Below are 21,185 nucleotides of genomic sequence, written 5' to 3'. Positions count from 1 at the left end.
TGTTGTTAATTCAAGAACATTCTAGATATGATATGCAGAAAATAAACCATATTTGTCTCCCATAAACCTGAAATGAACCTTACCTGTTTTAACGGTCACTTTAAACTAATTTTTCATGGAAGATGATATGACAATGGTCTTCTTTACAGTATTGGGCATGGTGAGCGAGAGATGAGCGGAAGACGGAAAGGAGGGATGGGGGAAACGGAAATGAGAGAAATGTGGCGATGAAAAGGAGGAGAGGAGAATGTGGGGATGAAAAATAGGAGGGTTGGATGTGGGGGGAAGAGAAGTGAGTGGGGTTGTGTGTATAGTGTACAGGAGGTTGCATTAGACCTGGTCATATTCCACCTAGCTTTGTCTCTCGTCTTTTATTCACTTGTCCTCTTCCTTTGTTTTCCTTTTTTTTCCCTTTCAACCTCCCCACAGTATCATTCTTTTTCTTTCTTCCTCTCCCCTTCTCTCTCTCTTCCTCTCTCTCCTTCTCGCTCGTGCGCTCTCTCTCTCTCTCTCTCTCTCTCTCTCTCTCTCTCTCTCTCTCTCTCTCTCTCTCTCTCTCTCTCTCTCTCTCTCTCTCTCCTTTTTTATTTTGGGCACTCCTTAACCTCCCTCCCCCATCTTCTGTTCCCCACCCCATACTTTTCTTGCCCCCGTTCTCTTTCATCTCTCTATCACCTTATGAGTGTCCCTCTCTTCTCTCCCCCTCTTCCCTGTCCTTCTAGTTAGTGTCCCCCCCTCAAATTCCCCCTCTCCCCTTCCTCCTCCTCCTCCTTCCTTCACCCCTGCTCTCTCCCTCACCGTCCCTCCCTTCTCTTCCCTCCTTCCCTCCCCCCTCCCCTTTTCTCTCTCTTCCTCTCTCCTCCCCTCCACCCCCCTCCCTTCTCATCCTCCATCCCCATGTCCTGCGCTCTCCTTCTCTCTCCCCCTATCCTCCCTCCATCCTCCATCCTCCATCCTACCCCCCCCCTCCTTTCTCCTTTCTCCTCCCTCCGTTCTCCTCGTCGGTTGGGTCGGTCGGTGTGACATGCGCTGGTGCAAATGAGCCCTTGGAGGGGGTGCGTTCTGTGGCTTTAAATGTAGATTTCGGTGGCACCACCGGCTCTCTGTCAGCCAAATTGATGGTGCAGATTTATGACGGCTGCTGGGCACAACAAATTAAGCTGACAGTGATGTATGGGGGGCTAATGCCACCATGATCCCAGCCCAGCGCTGCCTGCCTGCCTGCTCTCGACTCCCGCCTGCCTGCTCTGCTCTGCTCTGGTCGGACGCACGGACCAACAACACCCCTCCTTCTCCTCCTCCTCCACCACCACACACACACACACACACACACACACACACACACACACACACACACACACACACACACACACACACACACACACACACACACACACACACAACATACACTTTTCTCCCCCCCTCCTGTCCCCTCCTCTCCTCTCCTCTCCTCTCCTCTCCTCTCCTCTCCTCTCCTCTCCTCTCCCCTGCCCACCCCTCCTCTCCTCACTTCTCCTCTCCTCACCTGCACCTCCTTCTTGTTAGGAGCCTCTTAGGCGGCTGCATAATGAAATCCCTCACACTGATATCAGGGGCTCTTTTGAGGGGCTCTTTTTGTTGCTTTGTCTTTTGCTTTCTCTCTCTCTCTCTCTCTCTCTCTCTCTCTCTCTCTCTCTCTCTCTCTCTCTCTCTCTCTCTCTCTCTCTCTCTCTCTCTCTCTCTCTACAGTACAGTATATCTTTCTTTCTTTCTTTCTTTCTTTCTTTCTTTCTTTCTTTCTTTCTTTCTTTCTTTCTTTCTTTCTTTCTTTCTTTCTTTCTTTCTTTCTTTCTTTCTCCAACCCACACACACACACACACACACACACACACGCCTCTCTCTCAAACAAAACCACACACTTTTCTTCTAATATTTGAATATAATATATTGTGATGTATATAACGATATACCCCCCTCACTGTCTTCTCTTGTTCTGTCTCACTTCTGCTTAATGTGCAGTAATCTTTCTCTACTATTCTGGTGTATTACTATTATCTCTTCCTAACTCTTTGTTGTTCCTCTCCTCTCCTCTCCTCTCCTCTCCTCTCCTCTCCTCTCCTCTCCTCTCCTCTCCTCCTCTAGACCCACCCTAATGCCAGTAAGCTGCCCTTGAAGGATGCCTTCACCTTTGACGACTACAGGTTGGTGTCTTGGTACCTTGACAACACTCTTTTATGGGACTCACACACTCACACACACACACACACACACACACACACACACACACACACACACACACACACACACACACACACACACACACACACACACACACACACACACACACACACACACACACACACACATGCCTTCCAAACTTAGCCCAGCACACTTTCCAGACAGTATGTTAAGTGTGTGCGTATGTCTGTCTTTGTATGTCTCGGTGTGTGTCCCGTTGTGTTTTTGATTTGTGCGTGTGTGTGTGCGTGCGTCTGTGCGTGTATGTATTTCGTTGTGTAAGGGCTGGGATGTCTCTAAAAACTGCCAAAACTGTAGCCGCCGTCGGAAGCGTCTCCCCCCCCCCAAATGGGGCCATTTGTGTTGGTTGTTCTTTCATTAGAGGGGGAATTATCTTTGAGGGAATAATTTATATTGAGTGCGCTTTCATGTGCGGCTGCAGAGAATGTGATGCAAGCTCGCGCCCCTCAGGGTAACACACACGCACACACGCACACACGCTGGCGTGCCTATGAATAGCGCGCACACACACACACACATACACACACACACACACACACACATACACACACTGGCTCGTCCATGTGTCGCGCACACAGTGACGCACGTATGTGTAACACACACACACACACACACACACACACACACACACACACACACACACACACACACACACACACACACACACACACACACACACACACACACACACACACACACACACACACACACACACACAGCTCTCTGCCATCAGTGTGTCAGTCCGCTCCACAACCTGAAGTGTCTGTGGGCTTGAGTGACAAATCACTCAACAAAACAGAGCAGAGAAAAGTAGAATTCTTCTTGACCTGACCTCTAAATGCTGAATACAGTGAAATATTACAAAAGGCTAATGTGTTTAAATATTGTATGTTATTCATTTTAAGCTCCTTTAGTAGAGCTTAAGTAGTTTTTTTACTGACTAATTAACTTGAATTTAATATATTAATATTTTATTGAATTACAAGATTATCCTTTTCACTGTGACTGAACAGTTGCTGTGATGATGTGGTGTTAGTCATTGACTGCCCTTTTATAGTGTTCATTTATATCAGTCCTGTTATGATACAGTAACTTGACAGTCTCTTCTTGCCCTCACAAGTGATGGCTTAACAGTGTGACTGTCAGTTGTCTGGTTAGATGCATAGTCAGTTATCAGTTTTGACCTGGGCAGCCATGAATAATGTTTTAGATTTTAGATAAATCTCACCATATCTTAAAGGTGCCCTGTGTACGATTGTGGCCAGAATAGGTATAATAGGCAACTATGCTTCTCATTGAAATTGTGCTGCCTATTGCCAAAGTTGATCTTTCCATGAATATTTACTAAGGAATAAACTAATATTTACCAGTATGACCAAAGTGCAGTAAGTTTTGGTGCTAAACATGTCTACACTGTATATCTGGAAATTCAAAATGGCGGACCATGGAGAAGATCCCCCTTTTCATGTCTGAAAAGTGCAATTTTCCCCAGTCATATTGAATACTTAGAATTTGATGGTGGTGGTAAGTGTTAGTTAAAAAGGTAACATTTGTGAATGGGGCAGCATGGATTCTGGAAATGAACTACTAAATATATTACACGGTGCATCTTTAAGAATTTCTCTGGTACAGTGTTTCACCTGTGCTGCCATCATTTGGTAACACGTTTAGTTGCTATCTATAATAATATTATTATTTGACCAGTGTTGACATTTGTAACACCTTTGCTCTGTAACTGTATTTGTTGACATGGTGTTGACATCCTTTGGCATCAGTAACACATTTGACCTGTGTTGACATTGTGTTGGCATCAGTATTTTACCTGCGTTGGCATCAAGTCATAACGACCTACTGTACTTTGACATTGCTTTGGCATCTGTAACAACTTTAACCTCTATTGGCCTTAGCAACACATTTAACCTATGCTGGCATTGTGTTGGCATCTTATTTTATTTATCTAATGTGTTGTCATCAGTATCTGACCTTAGTTGGCATGAGTACGGTAATGACCTCTGTCTGTGAAATCCTGCCTGGGAAACTGTCTTTGTGACACAGCATTCTACAGCACACGGTGCGCACTGCACACAACAAAATCGTATTTATGCCTCACACGTGCAAGGAGGCAGCCCCAGATGGCGCCCCAAGGGAGCAGGACGGTACCATGCTCAGGGTACCTCAGTCTCAGAGGAGGATGGGGTACAGCATGGGTTAATTACCACTCCCCCCACCAGCCTGGTAGCTCGGCAGTTTAACTGGCAACCCTTTGGCTACAAGCCTGACGCCCTACCTGTTTACCCATGATAGTTAACCTAGTTAACTCCATTAACTGAAATAAAACCAGTTTAAAAAAAATAAGAAAAATGTTTTAGTCATAGAGGAGGATGGGGGAGAGCACTGGTTAATTACTCCCCACATTACATTAACCTGGCTGGTCAGGAATCGAACTTGCCCGTGTCTGACCTCTGTTACTCTGACCTCTGTCTGACCTCTATTTGTCCTGTTGCCAGGTGGGCGGTGTCCTCGGTGATGACTCGTCAGAACCAGATCCCCACGGAGGACGGCAGCCGCGTCACCCTGGCACTCATCCCACTCTGGGACATGTGCAACCACACCAACGGCCTGGTGAGTAACACACACACACACACACACACACACACACACACACACACACACACACACACACACACACACACACACACACACACACACACACACACACACACAATAACTCATCCCACCATTGGACATGTGCAACCACACCAACGGCTTGGTAACTTCTACTACTAATACTACCACACACACACACACACACACACACACACACACAGAGAAACACAGCTTTCTTTCTTCCTTTGCTGTAGCTGGATGTCATCTTCTATATTGACACAAAAATGGCCTTATCTCTCTCTCTCTCTCTCTCTCTCTCTCTCTCTCTCTCTCTCTCTCTCTCTTTCTTTCTTTTTTTCTTTCTTTCTTTTTTTCTTTCTTTCTTTCTTTCTTTCTTTCTTTCTTTCTTTCTTTCTTTCTTTCTTTCTTTCTTTCTTTCTTTCTTTCTTTCTCTCTCTCTCTCTCTCTCTCTCTCTCTCTCTCTCTCTCTCTCTCTCTCTCTCTCTCTCCCTCTCTCCCCCTCTCTCCCTCTCTCCCTCTCTCCGTGTCTCATTAAGCCCTCTGCTGGTTCGTCAGGCAGTAGGTAATGTCAGTCTTGCAGGCCATGGCCATGGACAGTAAATTGGCTCTTTGCTATGAAACTGGCTCTGGCCATCTGTTATGTCATGTGTCCCCTTAGCTCCTCACATATCTGTCACACCAGTAAAGGGTCAGTGAACAGTGGTCAGGATCAAACAGTGAACGTTTCACATTCAGTGTGAAATCGCTTCCAAAACACACACACACACACACAGCTGCCATCAGGTTACACCAAGAGGCATTTTTTTGTAATGTGTGCATTGCAAAGATTTGCGCATGCACACACACGCATGCTGCCATGCAGACCGTTTCGAGAGGCGTTTTATTGTATTGAGTGGATTGCTCACACACCCACTCTCGAACACGCATACACGCACTTACACACACAAATACAAATACCAAAAAAAAAAACAATTGTGTGTGTAAATGAGGCTTTAAATTTGGCCACTGTAAGGCTGCATGAGCTGCATTGTGGAGCCAGCGAACGCTATTCTACAGTTGATTAGTGTGCGTTGATCTCCGGGGATCGCTTGCCTTCACCTCCACCACAGCTCCTTTGATTGCCTGGTGGTCATTGCCACAGCGCAATATATTGTCTTCTTGTCGCGACACGGGAGCAAAACGCATTTACGTACATGCGAAATTAAATCTTGTTTGCTTTGGCGGACAAAAAAAAACGGGAGAAAGTGGGAGTCATTAAGGGGCTTAATGAAATGGGGGGATTGCAGTGTAGTCCCCAGGTTTGTGTTTTTTTAATAAAAATGTAGTCTTGCAACCCTTTGCATTTTTCATCATAGATTTCTAGACACAAGCGCCTTTTTTCCCTCTCCTTTCATTTCCCTAATTCGGTTGCATTTATAAAATTGCTCTCCATTCCAACCCTGTGGTCGTGGCTCTTAATATCCATTAGGTGTTTAAATTATACATTTAAACAAATATGTCTTTGCTTTATTTCTTTTTTTTTGCTGTTCTATGCATTGGATTGTTTTTGTGTCTTGTTCTGTTGTGTTTAGTGTGTGAGGTGTAAAAAAACGCCCCCGTGGCCCACTGCACTGACACTAATGTCATTGCCACATGCAGGAATTTCTAGTCTTCATTTCTCTGCTTACTGTATATGTGCTGTACTGTTGTGTTTGTGTGTGTTTGTACGCACACGCGTGTGTGTGTGAATGAGCGCATGTGTGTGTGCACATGCATTTTTTTTCTGTATGTGTATATGAATTTATTGTGTTTTTGTTCACTCTCTCTCAGATTACCACTGGCTACAATCTCGAGGACGATCGCTGTGAGTGTGTGGCCCTACAGGATTATAAAGAGAACGAACAGGTACGGCACCCAGGCATGGTTGTGTATGTGTATGTCTTTCCATCTGTCTATCTGTCTGTCTGTCTATCTCTCTATCATTTTATCTCCATTTATCTCTCTATTGCTCTAGCGCTCTATCGCTCTTTCTTTCTCTATTTCTCTCTCTCTTTCTTTCTCTCTCTCTCTCTCTCTCTCTCTAATGCACACACGCACCTGCCCAAACACATGGATATAGATTCCATATTCACAGGCACTATGCACGTTTCCATGCCAAAACAAACCCAATGAGCTTTCCAAAAGTGGCTGTGAAACAGGAGCCATGCTCCAGGTGGGAGGACAGGAAACCAACGCTGGTGTATTCCCATGTCCACTTGAATGCACCCTCCCTGACTGTGTGTTTTCGTGTGTGTGTACATTACACACACCTACAAACAAGCCCCCACCTCTCGTGTGTGTGTGTGTGTGTGTGTGTGTGTGTGTGTGTGTGTGTGTGTGTGTGTGTGTGTGTGTGTGTGTGTGTGTGTGTGTGTGTGTGTGTGTGTGTGTGTGTGTGTGTGTGTGTGCGTGTGTGTGTGCGTGTGCGTGTGCGTGTGCGTGTGCGTGTGCGTGTGTGTGTCAGAATGGCGTTCATCTGCCAGGTGTGTACGTGTGTGTGCGCCCGTGGGTAATATCAGTGTGCAAGCATTCAGATCAGCCGACGGGAGGAGAGACACCAGAGAGAATGCTCTCCTCTCCTCCTCTCCTCTCCTCTCCTCTCCTCCCCTCCGCTCTCCTCCTCTTCCCCACTCTCCTCTCCTCTCCTCTCCTCTCCTCTTCCCCACTCTCCTCTCCTCTCCACCCCTCCTCTTCTCTCCTCTCCTCTCCTTCCCACTCCTCTCCTCCTCTCCTCCCTCTTTCTTCCTCACTCATATCTCTTCTCACTTCCCCATTCCCCTTTTTCCTTGGCCCTCTCTCCTCTCTTGCTTCTCTTTCTCCTGTTATCAATATATCTCTCTCTCTCTCTCTCTCTCTCTCTCTCTCTCTCTCTCTCTCTCTCTCTCTCTCTCTCTCTCTCTCTCTCTCTCTCTCTCTCTCTCTCTCTCTCTCCCCCCTCTCCTCTCTCCTTTCCTCTCCTCTCCAGGTCTGTGACAGGCCCAGGCTCCGAGTCCCTCTGCCCAGAATGGGAATTATTTGATAAGATTTGGGGAGACAGGTGCTGGAGAGTGATGGTGTGTGTGTGTGTGTGTGTGTGTGTGTGTGTGTGTTTGACCCTGCCCTCCTCTCTCCTCCCTACTCCTTTAGCCTCCACTTCTGTGTTCTCTCTCTCTCTCTCTCTCTCTCTCTCTCTCTCTCTCTCTCTCTCTCTCTCTCTCTCTCTCTCTCTCCTTTCCAGCTTCCATTTCTCCACCCCGTACCTCTGCTTCATCCTTCCTGCCCCCCTCCCTCTCCCCCTCCTTCTCTCTCTCCCTACCTCTCTTTCTCTCTCACCCACTTCCTCCCCCTCTCTCTCCCCTTCTCCCTGCTGCAGTTGCCTGATCCCTGATTCTGCCTACAGATTTTCCTGACGGGACAGCAAAGCTACTGAGCACAAGGATGAGCCAAACCACTCTCTCTCTCTCTCTCTCTCTCTCTCTCTCTCTCTCTCTCTCTCTCTCTCTCTCTCTCTCTCTCTCTCTCTCGCTCTCTCTCTCTCTCTCTCTCTCTCTCTCTCTCTCTCCCCCGCTCTCACTCTCTCCCGCTCTCTCTATGTGCCTGCCTGTCTTTCCTTCTCTTCCTCTTTCTGCGCCATTCTCTTTTTCACCACCACTCTCTGTTTGTTCCTCCACCCTCTCCTTCCTCCCCACCACCATTCTATATCCTGTAAATCAGCTGTACATGTAGTGTGTGAGATAAGCAGGAGGAGGACGTGAAAAGGATGTGGAGGACTGTGCATGCGCATGTGTTTGTGTGCGTCCATTAGGGGTGGTACGGTTCACAAATGTCACGGTTCGGTCCATATCACGGTTTCAAGGTCACGGTTTTCGGTTTTGTACGGTTCTGTTTTTTATTTATTTTTTTAAATAAAATGTATTATATAAACATTAGAATGAAAATGTAAGCTTATCATGGGTATGTTGAATTTGACTTCATTTAACCCAACTGAAAGAGGAAAGATATCAATGATTTTAACATGCTTCCATTTATTTCACAAAAAGGGAGAACTAACTCCTAACTTTTAAGTTGACAAATATTCAAATATTACATGCTATAACACATTTGACGTGTAAAAATAAAACAGCTGCACTCCTGTAGGCAATGGGACCATTAGGTCAGTGCAGTATGACTATTTTGGTTAATGACACACTGAGAACGAATTTAACTTTTATTTTGATACCGCTTTCTGCGAGTTTTGCGCTTATGAATCAGTTGCTTCCTATCATGAAACTGCCGGCCGTGAGAAGCATAGAAGTAGAATCAGAAGTCAAATTCAATTTTAAGTGAACAAGTGATAGGGTTATGTTATGTTAAAATGTAAAAGTTAAGGTAACAAATAATTTTAAAAGATTTTTTTAGAAGTGTATGCACAAGAATGTTTCACAAAACTTCTGTGAAGCTAAGCCTTTTAAAACAGTCAAATTTTATTTTTGTTAGTGTTTAACATCAATGTTAACTAGGCAACAGCACAAAGTCCCCTTCCGTCCATCAGAGTTTAACTGGCTACATATAATTAGGCCTACAGTTGATTGCAGTTAAGGACAGCGCAGTGAATCTGATGGATATGTTCAATTATCTCGCATTTTGCCGTCCGGAATCCCCATTCAATGCCACGTGGATATAGCCTACACTAGGCTACTGTAACGTAAGTCATAGTTTACTTTGTTCTGCTAATCCACACTGTCATTGTTTGTAAATTCATGTTCATTTAAAATGGTCAGCATAAAGGCTAGGAACAGTCACTTGCGCTAACGTGGGGAGAGGGTGACGCTGCTGACCGACCTGCACTTGCTACTGTAGCTGTCAGCTGGCGCATGCTGTTACATTAGGCTATGCCTTTCAGTTGGCTGATAGAAATCAGTCTTTCCACACTCAATATCCTACGTAGTCTTTGTGTTTTATGCTTGTAAAAGTAGTAGGATTAATAGCGTCGTCCGCCGGTGGTCACTCTATTATTTTTATTTTTTTTTAAACCGTGGGCACCGTGCGGTTGCCCACTACCCCGTTCCGTGACATGCAAACCGTACGGTCTCGGTTTGCAACACAAACCGTACCATGCCTAGCGTCCATGTGTGTGTGTGTGTATGCGTCCATGCGCACACTGGCAGAGAGTGTGTGTGTGTGTGTGTGTGTGTGTGTGTGTGTGTGTGTGTGTGTGTGTGAGTGTGTGTGTGAGTGTGAGTGTGAGTGTGAGTGTGAGTGTGAGTGTGAGTGTGAGTGTGAGTGTGAGTGTGAGTGTGTGTGTGTGTGTGTGTGTGTGTGTGTGTGTGTGTGTGTGTGTGTGTGTGTGTGTAAGCATGCAAGTGAGTGTAAGTGTAAAAGAGGTGGAGATGTGTATGGTCGGCTTTCGATGTGTGCCCCATCCTATTGCCCTGGCCCACCCACATACACACACACACACACACACACACAATGCCGTTGTGTTGTTGTCAATACCTCCCCATCGTATTATAATATAGTGCTTAAATATTCATGACTCAGTCGTTGCTTTATCCATACAGTGTAAACAGTATATGTTGTATGCATCATTTCAATTCATTACTTTGAATTCATAACGATGAATGAATGAATGAATGAATTAGTCATTCATTTATTTTACTGAACTTCTAAAGCCTATAAATAAAAAAGGAATGTACCAAACGTACCAAATGTACCAAAGAGAGGTGATACAGAGACCCACAGTGTCCTAGGAGGTGCAACGTGTCCAGATAAATTGTCTTGAGGTTGTCTTATCTTGTCCAAAAAGTTCAAATCAAATTGCACACAACTGCCCACAGAAAATTAACAGATCAGATATATTGCAGAAAGCCATTCCAACACTAGGTGCAAAATGTCCTGATATAAGGTGCCTCGAGGTGGTCCAGTAGAAGAAGCTGGCCAAAAAACAGTTGCACTAATGAAGTGTTTAAATGAGAAGGGAGGGAGGAAGTGGCTGGAGACTGGAGAGGAGCTGGCAGGCTAATTAAGACATAGCCATAGTTACGGTGCCTGACAGCTGAGCACTTCTTCTGCACAGCTGCAGCTAGCCCATACTCGTATCGTGGGGCATTCTTAAGTATCGAAAATAATCGAATCGCATCGCATAGAATAATAAGTTATCGATATAGAATCGTCATGTAGCCTGTGATTTACACCCCAAATGCAGTGTTTAAATGAGGAGGGAGGAAGAGACTGAAGACTGGGGACTAGAGAGGAGCTAGCAGGCTAATTAAGACATAACCATAGTTACGGTGCCTGACAGCCGAGAGGTGCTTCTTCACAGCTGCAGCTAGCCTCTATCCATGGCTCCTTATTACGCAACACTATTGTGCGGTGGAAATTGGAACGGTGGCGAAAAATGATCAGCGGCGGGCTGACTCAAAATAGTGACTCAATCTCGTGAAATTTTATTTGAATGAAAAATTGGGGGTGTATTTTTGGGATCGGAAAGGGAATGGAGCTATATTGGAACTGTCAAACTGTTGCCTGACGCCGACATCTCACGTTCTGTGCATCCATCCATCTATCCACCCATCTATCCATCCATCTATCTATCTCTCGCTCTCTCTCGCTCTCTCTCTCTCTCTCTGTTGTGTCATGTAACTGCGAATAGGGAGGGGGTTTAAAATGTTGGCGACAGGGCAAGTACCATTCACAGTGGAATGTAAGTGCTGTCTGATTTCGGTGTAAATGGGTTAACAAAGGTTAAATATGCCTGTCTCTCTCTCTCTCTCTCTCTCTCTCTCTCTCTCTCTCTCTCTCTCTCTCTCTCTCTCTCTCTCTCTCTCTCTCTCTCTCTCTCTCTCTTCTGCTCTCCCTGCCTTTCTCACTCTGTCTGTGCTCTCTGTTTCCCTTGCTCTCTCTCCCTCCCTCCCTCCCTCAGATCTACATCTTCTACGGCACGCGCTCCAACGCTGAGTTTGTGATCCATAACGGTTTCTTCTTCGAGGAGAACGCCCACGACAGGGTGAAGATCAAGCTGGGCGTCAGCAAGAGCGAACGCCTCTACGCCATGAAAGCAGAGGTGCTGGCCAGGGCAGGGATACCCTCGTGAGTACACATACACACACACACACACACACACACACACACACACACACACACACACACACACACACACACACACACACACACACACACACACACACACACACACACACACACACACACACACACACACACACACACACCATCATGAAGGCAGAGATGTGGGAATATAAGCAGGAATTCCCTCTTGATGGGTATACAGAAACATTCTCATCCTCAGTGCTATTAAAGCAGAGGTGCTGGCCTAGTCCGGAATACCATCCAGAATACAGACACACACACACACAAACACCACAAACGCAGACGTACTGGCCAGAGCAGCCAATCCCTCTTTCCCCCTAGCATTGGCTATGTGGTATCATTGTCTCCATAGCAATGGTTTTGGGGCACTCACTCACAGGTCCAAAGTATCAAATTCAGTCTCCATGCAAAAAAAGAAACACTTGGCCTACTGTACTTGTCGTCGCCATCGAAAAAGCACAATAATTTAAAGGGAAGAAAAGTGATTTGATGAAAGTGTTGTGCTTTTCATTTTTGTGTGTAGGAACATGGCCCACTGTGGAGCCGTGGTATGGAGTGGGCCAAGAGCTGTCTCTGTAATTGTATTGAGCGGGCACAGTATTGAAAGAGGGTTATTGCTGTGAATATATGGGGCACTGTATTTTATTGTATTGCGCTGTGCTGAAACGCTGTCAGGAGTGGAATGGCCCAGGCAAGGGCTCGGAGAGTGTGTGTGCGCGCGCATGTGAGTATATCTGTTAAATTGTGAGTTTTGAGAATATTGAGGGAACTGCAGTGTGTGTGTGAGTGACTGTATCTGTTCAATTGTAAATGTTGAGAATATCCCTTTAGTATAATAATACAGACAAGAGGGAACTGCAGTGTGTGTGTGAGTGTAATAATGGTTAAAGTAAAGAGATGAAGACCCCTCTATTTTTCCACCTAATTGAGGATCTGAAAGTGTGTGCGTGTGCGTGTGTGTGTGTGTGTGTGTTTTTTAATGGAAGGCCCTGAAACGGCTGGTGCATTTCCATGGTGTGTGGCATTCTCTTGAAGAGAGCATCATCATTCTATCATTAGCCTAATCAAACACACCACTCTCCCCCTGACATTTTTAATAAGCTGCTTTTAATCTCCCATTGATTGTAGTCTAAATTTCACATCGTAATTAAATTAGATGGCAGTGTTGGAGTTGCCCCCCCCCCCATTTCTCTTCCCCTCTCTCTCTCTCTCTCTCTCTCTCTCACACACGCTCTCTCGCTCTCTCGCTCTCTGTCCCGCTCTCTGTCCCGCTCTCTCTCTCTGTCCCCTGGATTGTTTGCTGTGTCGTGCGTTTGTTCATCAGATGGACTGTGTAGTGTTTGTGCGTACACAATGTGGTACCTGTGGAGGATTTTAAACAGTCACAGTCAGTGACTGCACAAGAGGGAGACCTGAGGATGAAGAGACGTGTGTGTGTGTGACTGATTAGATCTGATTCTATAATGATCATCATGCTGCCAAGGTGCTGGGTTTTGCATTCATGGTGTGACACTAGCCAGGGAAAAAGGAGACCGTAATCTGGGCAAAAAAAACACACCGTCGATAGCAAAGCACACATGTCCTAGCTGGGTATGGGTGGTTGACATGACGCCCTGTTTTTACGTAACATTAGTTAAAAACCTACAAAATTGATATTTTTCCTCTTGAAAACAAATGTAAATGAAAGAAGATGTGGTACATCATGTTTCATATTAGTCTTAGATGAGAAGAAACATTTTTGTTCAGATTTATGGAAAGGTTTATATGTCAAATGTCCTGTGGTGTGACTGTAACATTAATACAACCTGGAATATATACAGCTATAAAATAAACCAACAACATTTTGAATCATTTATAAAGCAAATGGCATGATTACATAAATATTAACCTTATATTAAAACGTATGAATGTGAAAAAAAAACCTCAATACAGTAATATTAACTACAAGTAAAATTTCGTAACACAAATTGCGTCCCGCGGGGTGACATGCAAGTCAGGTTTGTCTACGGGCAGCTGCAAGGCCAACTACAAGGGTCTTAAAGACAGGCTCCTAACCAGTTATACCTCAGTTATTGGAGAGTGGTGTGGAAGTTTATAGTGACTATTAACCTCTTAAAGGGACACTGTGTGAGATTTTTAGTTGTTTATTTCCAGATTTCATGGTGCCCATTCACTAATGTTACCTTTTTCATGAATACTTACCACCACCATCAAATTCGAAGTATTCATTATGACTGGAAAAATAGCACTTTTCATACATGAAAAGGGGGATCTTCTCCATGGTCCGCCATTTTGAATTTCCAAAAATAGCCATTTTTAGCTGCAAAAATGACTCTGCTTGGACCATACTAGAAAATATTTGTTTATTACTTAGTAAACTTTCATGTAAAGATCAAATTTGGCAATAGGCAGCCCAGTTTCAATGAGCAACATAGTTGCAGTACCTTTTATGACCATTTCCTGCACAGTGTCCCTTTAATATGTCTACATATTGCAATGTTTCTGTCACACAATGCTTGGGTTCATTTATGGTGTCCCGTGGTGTGACTGCTCTTATGGAAGGAAAAAAAGTTTTTTATGAGTGAAAACACATATTAAGGTTAAACACAATCATTATCTAGTTAGCATGAGCTCGGAGGTCAGTCACGAATACAAAAGGATTAAAATGGCCACAATGCAATGAATTTCCTGTGGTGTGACTTCATGTCCTGTGGTGTGACATGCTTAGGCATTGTGTTTACTCAATCCGTACTTATTTTTCATGCATCATGCAAGGATATAAGGATACCAGGAGATTAATTTGTCACATTCACACAATTATTACAAGTAATACAGTGAAACCATGCAGTGAAATCACAGTTGTCTGCCTGTACGATGCACAGGCGTGTGTGGGTGAGGGTGGGGGTGCGGGTGCGGGTATGTAGTAGTATGTGTGTGGGGTGGGGGTTAAAGGAACAATAGCAGAAAGAGCATTGGGGATAATTTTGTGCAGAATATTAATCATTTTATTGTATCTTACAGAAATGTCACACCAAAGATGTCACACCGCAGGACATATTTTCCCAAAAATGGCAAAAATTAGGCGAAATTCCATGGACCACTGACATTTTCCACCCATTTTTTTCAGGAATTGGAGTATGCTGAGAGAGAGAGAGAGAGAGAGAGAGAGAGAGAGAGAGAGAGAGAGAGGAGAGGAGAGAGAGAGAGAGGAGAGAGAGAGAGAGAGAGAGAGAGAGAGAGAGAGGAGAGAGAGAGAGAGAGAGAGAGAGAGAGAGAGAGAGAGAGAGAGAGAGAGAGAGAGAGAGAGAGAGAGAGAGAGAGAGAGAGATTAAATTATAGGCCTGTAGAAGTTGTGTAATGTATTTTGTAGTGCAATATCTCAGGCCTGTCTGTCACTCTGATCAATACAACCAATCGCATGAAAATATTGTTGTGTGCACTGTGCACGTGTGTGCATGTGTGAGGGAGAGTGAGAGAGATAGAGAACAAGGTAATTGGGTGTATTCACAGGAGAATCCATAGCTTTTGTCTTTGTACAGTTTTCCCGTCTGACTTGCACCATAAGTATGTGTGTGTGAGCGTAATAGAGATAGAAAGAGCGTGTGAGTGTGAGAGAGAGTGTGTGAGAGTGTGCGAGAGAGCGTGTGCGTGTGAACACACGTGACTGACCTGCCTCCGTAATTAAAGACTAAATTATGAATGATTTGGCGTGTTTTTAAAAATGCATCGGGTTCACTGGCCTCTCTTCACTTTAAATCAATCAATTGTCAAGCGGTGGATTTTACAGGGGAGTGGTGGAAGTGTGTGTGTGTTCGTGTGTGTGTGTTCGTGTGTGTGTGTTCGTGTTTGCGTGTTCGTGTGTGCGTGTTCGTGCGTGCGTGTTGCATGTAGTGTGTGTGTGTGTTGCATGTAGTGTGTGTGTGTGTGTTGCGTAGTGTGTGTGTGTGTGTGTGTGTGTGTTGCGTAGTGTGTGTGTGTGTGTTGCATGTAGTGTGTGGTGTGTATATGAGTGGTCTGTTAAAGCTAAAGTGCCTAGCTTCCATTAGCACCTTTTACACTGATCTGGTTGAAGATGATAGAAGTGCACTAGAGGTCAGAGACTGCTCAGGTTCAGTGTATTTTTCTGTCCCTCGTGTGTCTGTGTGTGCCCGTTGATTGACTTTGAATAACGTTTTTTGAGTGAGTGAGTGTGTGGTATGGTTGTGATGGTACGTGTGTGTGACCCTCTCTGTGAGATTTTAAGCTGTGTGCGTATTTTTTTTGCGTACTTTACAACTGCGTTTGTGTATTGTAGAGACTCCTCTCTCATGACTATCTACTAGACTAATGTTTGATGCCGGGCCAGACTTTTGACATGGTGTGCGTGTGTGCGTGTGTGCGTGTGTGTGTGTGTGTGTGTGTGTGTGTGTGTGTGTGTGTGTGTGTGTGGTGTGTGTGTGTGTGTGTGTGTGTGTGTGTGTGTGTGTGTGTGTGTGTGTGTGTGTGTGTGTGTGTGTGTGCGTGTGTGCGTGTGTGCGTGTGTGTGTGTGTGTGTACTCTGCTTTAAATATATATATTAAAAAACTAACCCTTCTTTGCATCCACACTTGTTGTTCTGTACCTTTCCTCTGCACTTTGTATCTGCCAGCGATATTGGCTATGATTATGTCCTCTTTTGAAAGTCGCTTTGGTCATAAAGCGTCTACCAAATGCAATGTAATGTAATTTTATGAAGTGTGATGTAGTCCATAAACTCATCATGTGTTGTGTTATGTTGTTCTGTGTCCAGGTCCAGCATCTTTGCCCTGCACTGCAGTGACCCTCCCATCTCCGCACAGCTCCTGGCCTTCCTGCGTGTCTTCTGCATGACTGAAGGTACACACACACACACACACACACACACACACACACACACACACACACACACACACTGGGAGTGAGTGAGTTAGGGATCTCCTCTCACACGCAGCTTCTCCCCATGGCCTCCTCCAGGCCCCTATGTCATGAAACGCGAGTGGAGAAGACATGTTCTACATCACACACACACACACACACACACACACACACACACACACACACACACACACACACACACACACACACACACACACACACACACTGAGCCGCTATCCCAGAGGTGTTTAATTGATCAAGACAGTTGTGTAGATGTGATGAGGGAGGCATGGCAAGTGTGTGAAATATTCATACTGTGTGTGTGTGTGTGTGTGTGTGTGTGTGTGTGTGTGTGTGTGTGTGTGTGTGTGTGTGTGTGTGTGTGTGTGTGTGTGTGTGTGTGTGTGTGTGCGCGTGTGTGCGTGTGTGTTGATGTGCGTGCGCACGCTCACAGGAAGGCCGCGTGTCATAAATCCCAGGAAGCACGAGGTCGTGTCACACACACACACACACACACACACACACACAGGGAGCCGTGTCCTCTGGCAAGACCTCTTAAGGCCGCGCCATATATTATTCACACTTGGTATGTTAATTTTTTAAGACCGCCAAGGCCCCTATAGTGTGTGTGTGTCTGTGGCGTTGGGATGAGGAGGGGTGAGGGTGGGGGTCGGTGGAGTGGGGATGAAGGGGTGAGGGGGGTAGTGGGGAGTGTGGATGGGTAAGGAAGGAGATCTTCCTTGATTCTTCCCATTCCACACCTTTTCTCTGTTCTCTGTTGCTCTCTATCTGTCACTTCGTGTCCACTTTCCCTCTTTTAATTGCTCTCATCTTCATTCACATTCTCCTCTCTCCTCACATTCCCTCGTTTTTCCCTCCTGTTTTTCCCACTTTCTCTCTGTTCTCCATTTCTTTCTTGGTCTCCTTCTCTTTCTCCCTTTCTTCTCTTTCATTGTTTTCTCCCTCCCTCCTTGCTCTCCGTCTCTCTTTCTCTTTCACTTTCTCTCTCTCTCTCTCTCTCTCTCTCTCTCTCTCTCTCTCTCTCTCTCTCTCTCTCTCTCTCTCTCTCCCTCCCTCCTGGCCCTTGGCTCTTGTTCTTAATCCCACTGTGTTCCCGCTGTGCTTCCTCTACTAGTCCTCTAGTCCAGTGGTTTTCAAAGTGGGGTCTAAAAATAGGGTGGCACGACCCATGTAAGGGGGACCCTCATCTGGAATCCACCGGTTTATAGGGGCCCTTGTCTTAATAAAGATTGGGAACCGCCTGCTCTAGTCAGACCCTCACCATAACCGCAGAGATACACCAGCGGCGATCTGAGCGAGTCGAGCGACGGAAGTAATTGACTTTGTATTGAGTCGAGAGACAAAAGCGATTCTGGAGACTAGAGCGATTTGCGCGACGAGCGCGACAATTTGAAGTTGAAATCTTTTCAACTTTTTATGACGCGGTTCGGCGACAAGCCGCGACAGCCAATGACTGTGTAGAGGTCAGTGACCACAGCCAATGGGAATGCTTGAATGCTTTGCCTTCTGCCTGTACGGACATACTCTAGTCTCCTCAGTCTCTCGTATCGCTTGCTGCTACACTCTGTCGCTTGAATCGCGTCGCCGCTGGTGTATCTCTGCGGTAACACTCCATCTGGTGTCACTAATGCCACTACTGTACCTGACTGTCACACTAATTGCATATGCAGATGTATACAATGGGTTTAATATGATGTATGTCTGTCTGTGTGCACGGGTAAGTGTGTGCCTGCGCACGTGTGTGTGTGAGTGTGTGTGCACACGTGTGTGTGCGTGTGCGGGTGTGCACGTGTGTGTGTGTGCACGTGTGTGTGTGCATGTATGCTTTCTTCTCTCATCTGCTATGTTTATGTTTTTAGTTTTATGATGCACATTGAGCTCTGCATATGACATATGCTAAACCGGCTTTCACTTTTTTTGCCTCGTCTTGCCTGGGACTTTGTGTGTGTGTCCTCCAGAGGAGCTGAAGGACTACCTGGTGGGTGAGCGTGCCATCAATAAGATCTTCACGCTGGGCAACACAGAGTTCCCCGTCAGCTGGGACAACGAGATCAAGCTCTGGACCTTCCTGGAGACGCGCGCCTCCCTCCTGCTCAAGACATACAAAACCACCTCCCAGGTGCGTGTCTTTGTCCGTCTGTACGTATATGTGTCTGCCTGCAGTAACGGGCAACCTGAATTCATTTACAGTCCAGTGTGGCATATGAGGTTTTACCTGTCCAATTCAACCAGGTGATTGGCTGGTTGAATGATCAACTTGTTGATTTGGATAGGTATAACCAGGTAAATTGGAATATGTGGCACTGGATTGTTAAGTCATGAATCCAGGTTGCCCATCTCTGTGTGTGTCTAATCAAGAGATCCTGAGGGATCCTAAAAATATCTCATGCAGCTTCAGGCACGAGGGTCAATGTTGTGCTTCGCAGCGTCAGGCATCAATGGGTTAATACTTATACATATATCTTGTAGGTTGTACCACCTGACGTCTCAGCCAAATAATAATTTAAAAAAATGACCCATATATGTATGTGTGTTTATTCATGTGGATACTGTATACTCAGTGGATACTGTATACTGTTTCTTCAGGAGGACCGCGTTCTCCTTGAGAAGGCCGACCTGTCCCTGCACGCCCGCATGGCCATCCAGCTCCGCTTGGCCGAGAAGGAGATCCTGGAGAGGGCGGCGGCCGCCGGCACCGCCAAGAGACTCCACTTCCGGCAGCAGCTGGACGCCAACGCGCCCTTACCCCTCTACGAGGAGAGCGACCTCGCCCTGCTCAGTAACACAGACGCCAAGCTGCCCGTCATACTGCGCAAACTCCAAGAGGAGGAGGAGGAGGAGGAGGAGGAAGGGGAGGGGGGCGGAGGAGGAGGAGGAGGAGGAGGAGAGGGGGATGGGGAGGAGGTGAAGGAGCTGAAGAAGGGAGGTGCTGTGGTCCTCAATGGGGAGAAGAAGAGCACGAAAGAAGAGGAGGAGGTGGTGGAGGAGGAGGAGAAAGGAGAGCTGGAGCAGAAGAAGGAAAATGAAAAAGGGATGAAGGAGGAGGAGGAGGAGGAGGAGCAGAAGAAGGAGGATGATGAGGTGCAGAGGAAGGAGAAGGACATTGATGTGGGTTCACAGTCAGAGGGGATGGAGGAGAAGGAGGCGCAGAGTGAGAAAGGGATGAAGGAGATGGAGGAGAAGAAAGAGAATCAGGAGGACTTGACTGTGGCTGAGTGTGTAGAGAAGAGAACTGTTGAAGGGTATATGGACACTGTAGATTAATAAAAAAAGTCCTTCTGCTTTTGAAGCAACATACACACACAGTCTCTCTCTCACACACACACACACGTTCAGATACACAAACACATGCACTGCAAGTTTATTTATTTTTTTCTTTTTATGTTACTTTCGATGTCTCACAGGAAAACTAAGTAAAATGCAAGAAGAGCTATTTAACAATTAGCAACTTTAAAAAAGGTTCAACTGTCAATTTCACTTTTTTTGTTTTAATTTTCTATTTGTTTAGAGGTTTGCTTTTATTTGTCTTCTTTTGTTTTTTGTTTTATTTTTATTAATATAGATGTGCAGAGTAGCCAGCATGTGTGTGTATCCTCCTTGCAGTTACTGAGAGTTCCAGGTCTTTAAAGGGTGTCCTGTTGTCATCGTATACATGGGACATCATGGCATCCAAAGGATGTCTCGCTGTCATTGTTAACATGCCGTCCTAGCTGGTGAGGCTAATGTCTTTTTTTTTTTTTTTTTAAACAGAAAGCCCAAGAATTATCTTGTACTGCAGCTGCTTAACATCTGTGAAGCAATTTAACGTAAAGCTTTGTGATTTAGTTACTGATTAGTCCCTGGCTTTAAAAACCAAAACAACCAAAAACAATCATTGAGATTACTGAAGTCAGTTGCAGGGCGTTTATTTTGTTTTAGTTATTCACTTTCTTTCTCTCACTTTTCTTTTACTTCTGTTAAAGCTGGTACAAGCCTAGCGTTAATTTCCCTCACCAATGCCAGTTGTGATTGCGGATGTCATGAGATTCCATTCACTGCCTACTGTGCTGAATCCAGTGGATTGACAGATTAGGACTAGAGAGTAAGATTAAAGCATACTAATATTTTAGAACAGAGACCCAGAAATGGTTCGGAAGTATCCAGTTGCACTTTTCTTTTTTTGTGGAAACAATCAGCGTCATCGCACTAAAATAAGTCTTGTTTCAACTTTTTTGATTATTTTGTAGTCTTTTTTTATGATTTTAATGGTTTTTAATTTTGTTAAGCAGTATGGACTAACAGTGACCCACTGTGACATGTGAGACAGAGGGTGATGCGAGAACGGACGGACGGTCGATCTCTTT

General features: G+C 45.4%; 1 protein-coding gene across 2 annotated transcripts in view; it reads left to right on the top strand.

The window, feature by feature from the left end:
- setd3 (SET domain containing 3, actin histidine methyltransferase) overlaps nt 1-20,137 on the top strand; it is a 54,914-nt gene extending 34,777 nt beyond the window's left edge. For both annotated transcript variants that reach the window (XM_063183956.1, XM_063183957.1), the window contains exons 7-13: nt 2,122-2,180; nt 4,746-4,860; nt 6,676-6,750; nt 11,765-11,931; nt 16,718-16,803; nt 18,801-18,961; nt 19,429-20,137. In XM_063183956.1, the coding sequence (XP_063040026.1) occupies nt 2,122-2,180; nt 4,746-4,860; nt 6,676-6,750; nt 11,765-11,931; nt 16,718-16,803; nt 18,801-18,961; nt 19,429-20,106 (1,341 nt within the window). In that variant the 3' untranslated portion in view covers nt 20,107-20,137. The remainder of the gene's footprint in view (nt 1-2,121; nt 2,181-4,745; nt 4,861-6,675; nt 6,751-11,764; nt 11,932-16,717; nt 16,804-18,800; nt 18,962-19,428) is intronic.
- Nucleotides 20,138-21,185: the final 1,048 nt, after the last annotated feature.

The sequence above is a fragment of the Engraulis encrasicolus genome, chromosome 19 (genome assembly GCF_034702125.1).
Source record: "Engraulis encrasicolus isolate BLACKSEA-1 chromosome 19, IST_EnEncr_1.0, whole genome shotgun sequence".
In the NCBI taxonomy this organism is placed as follows: domain Eukaryota; kingdom Metazoa; phylum Chordata; class Actinopteri; order Clupeiformes; family Engraulidae; genus Engraulis; species Engraulis encrasicolus.
The sequence above is the reverse complement of the archived record's forward strand: the minus strand, read 5'-3'. Positions and strand labels throughout refer to the sequence as shown.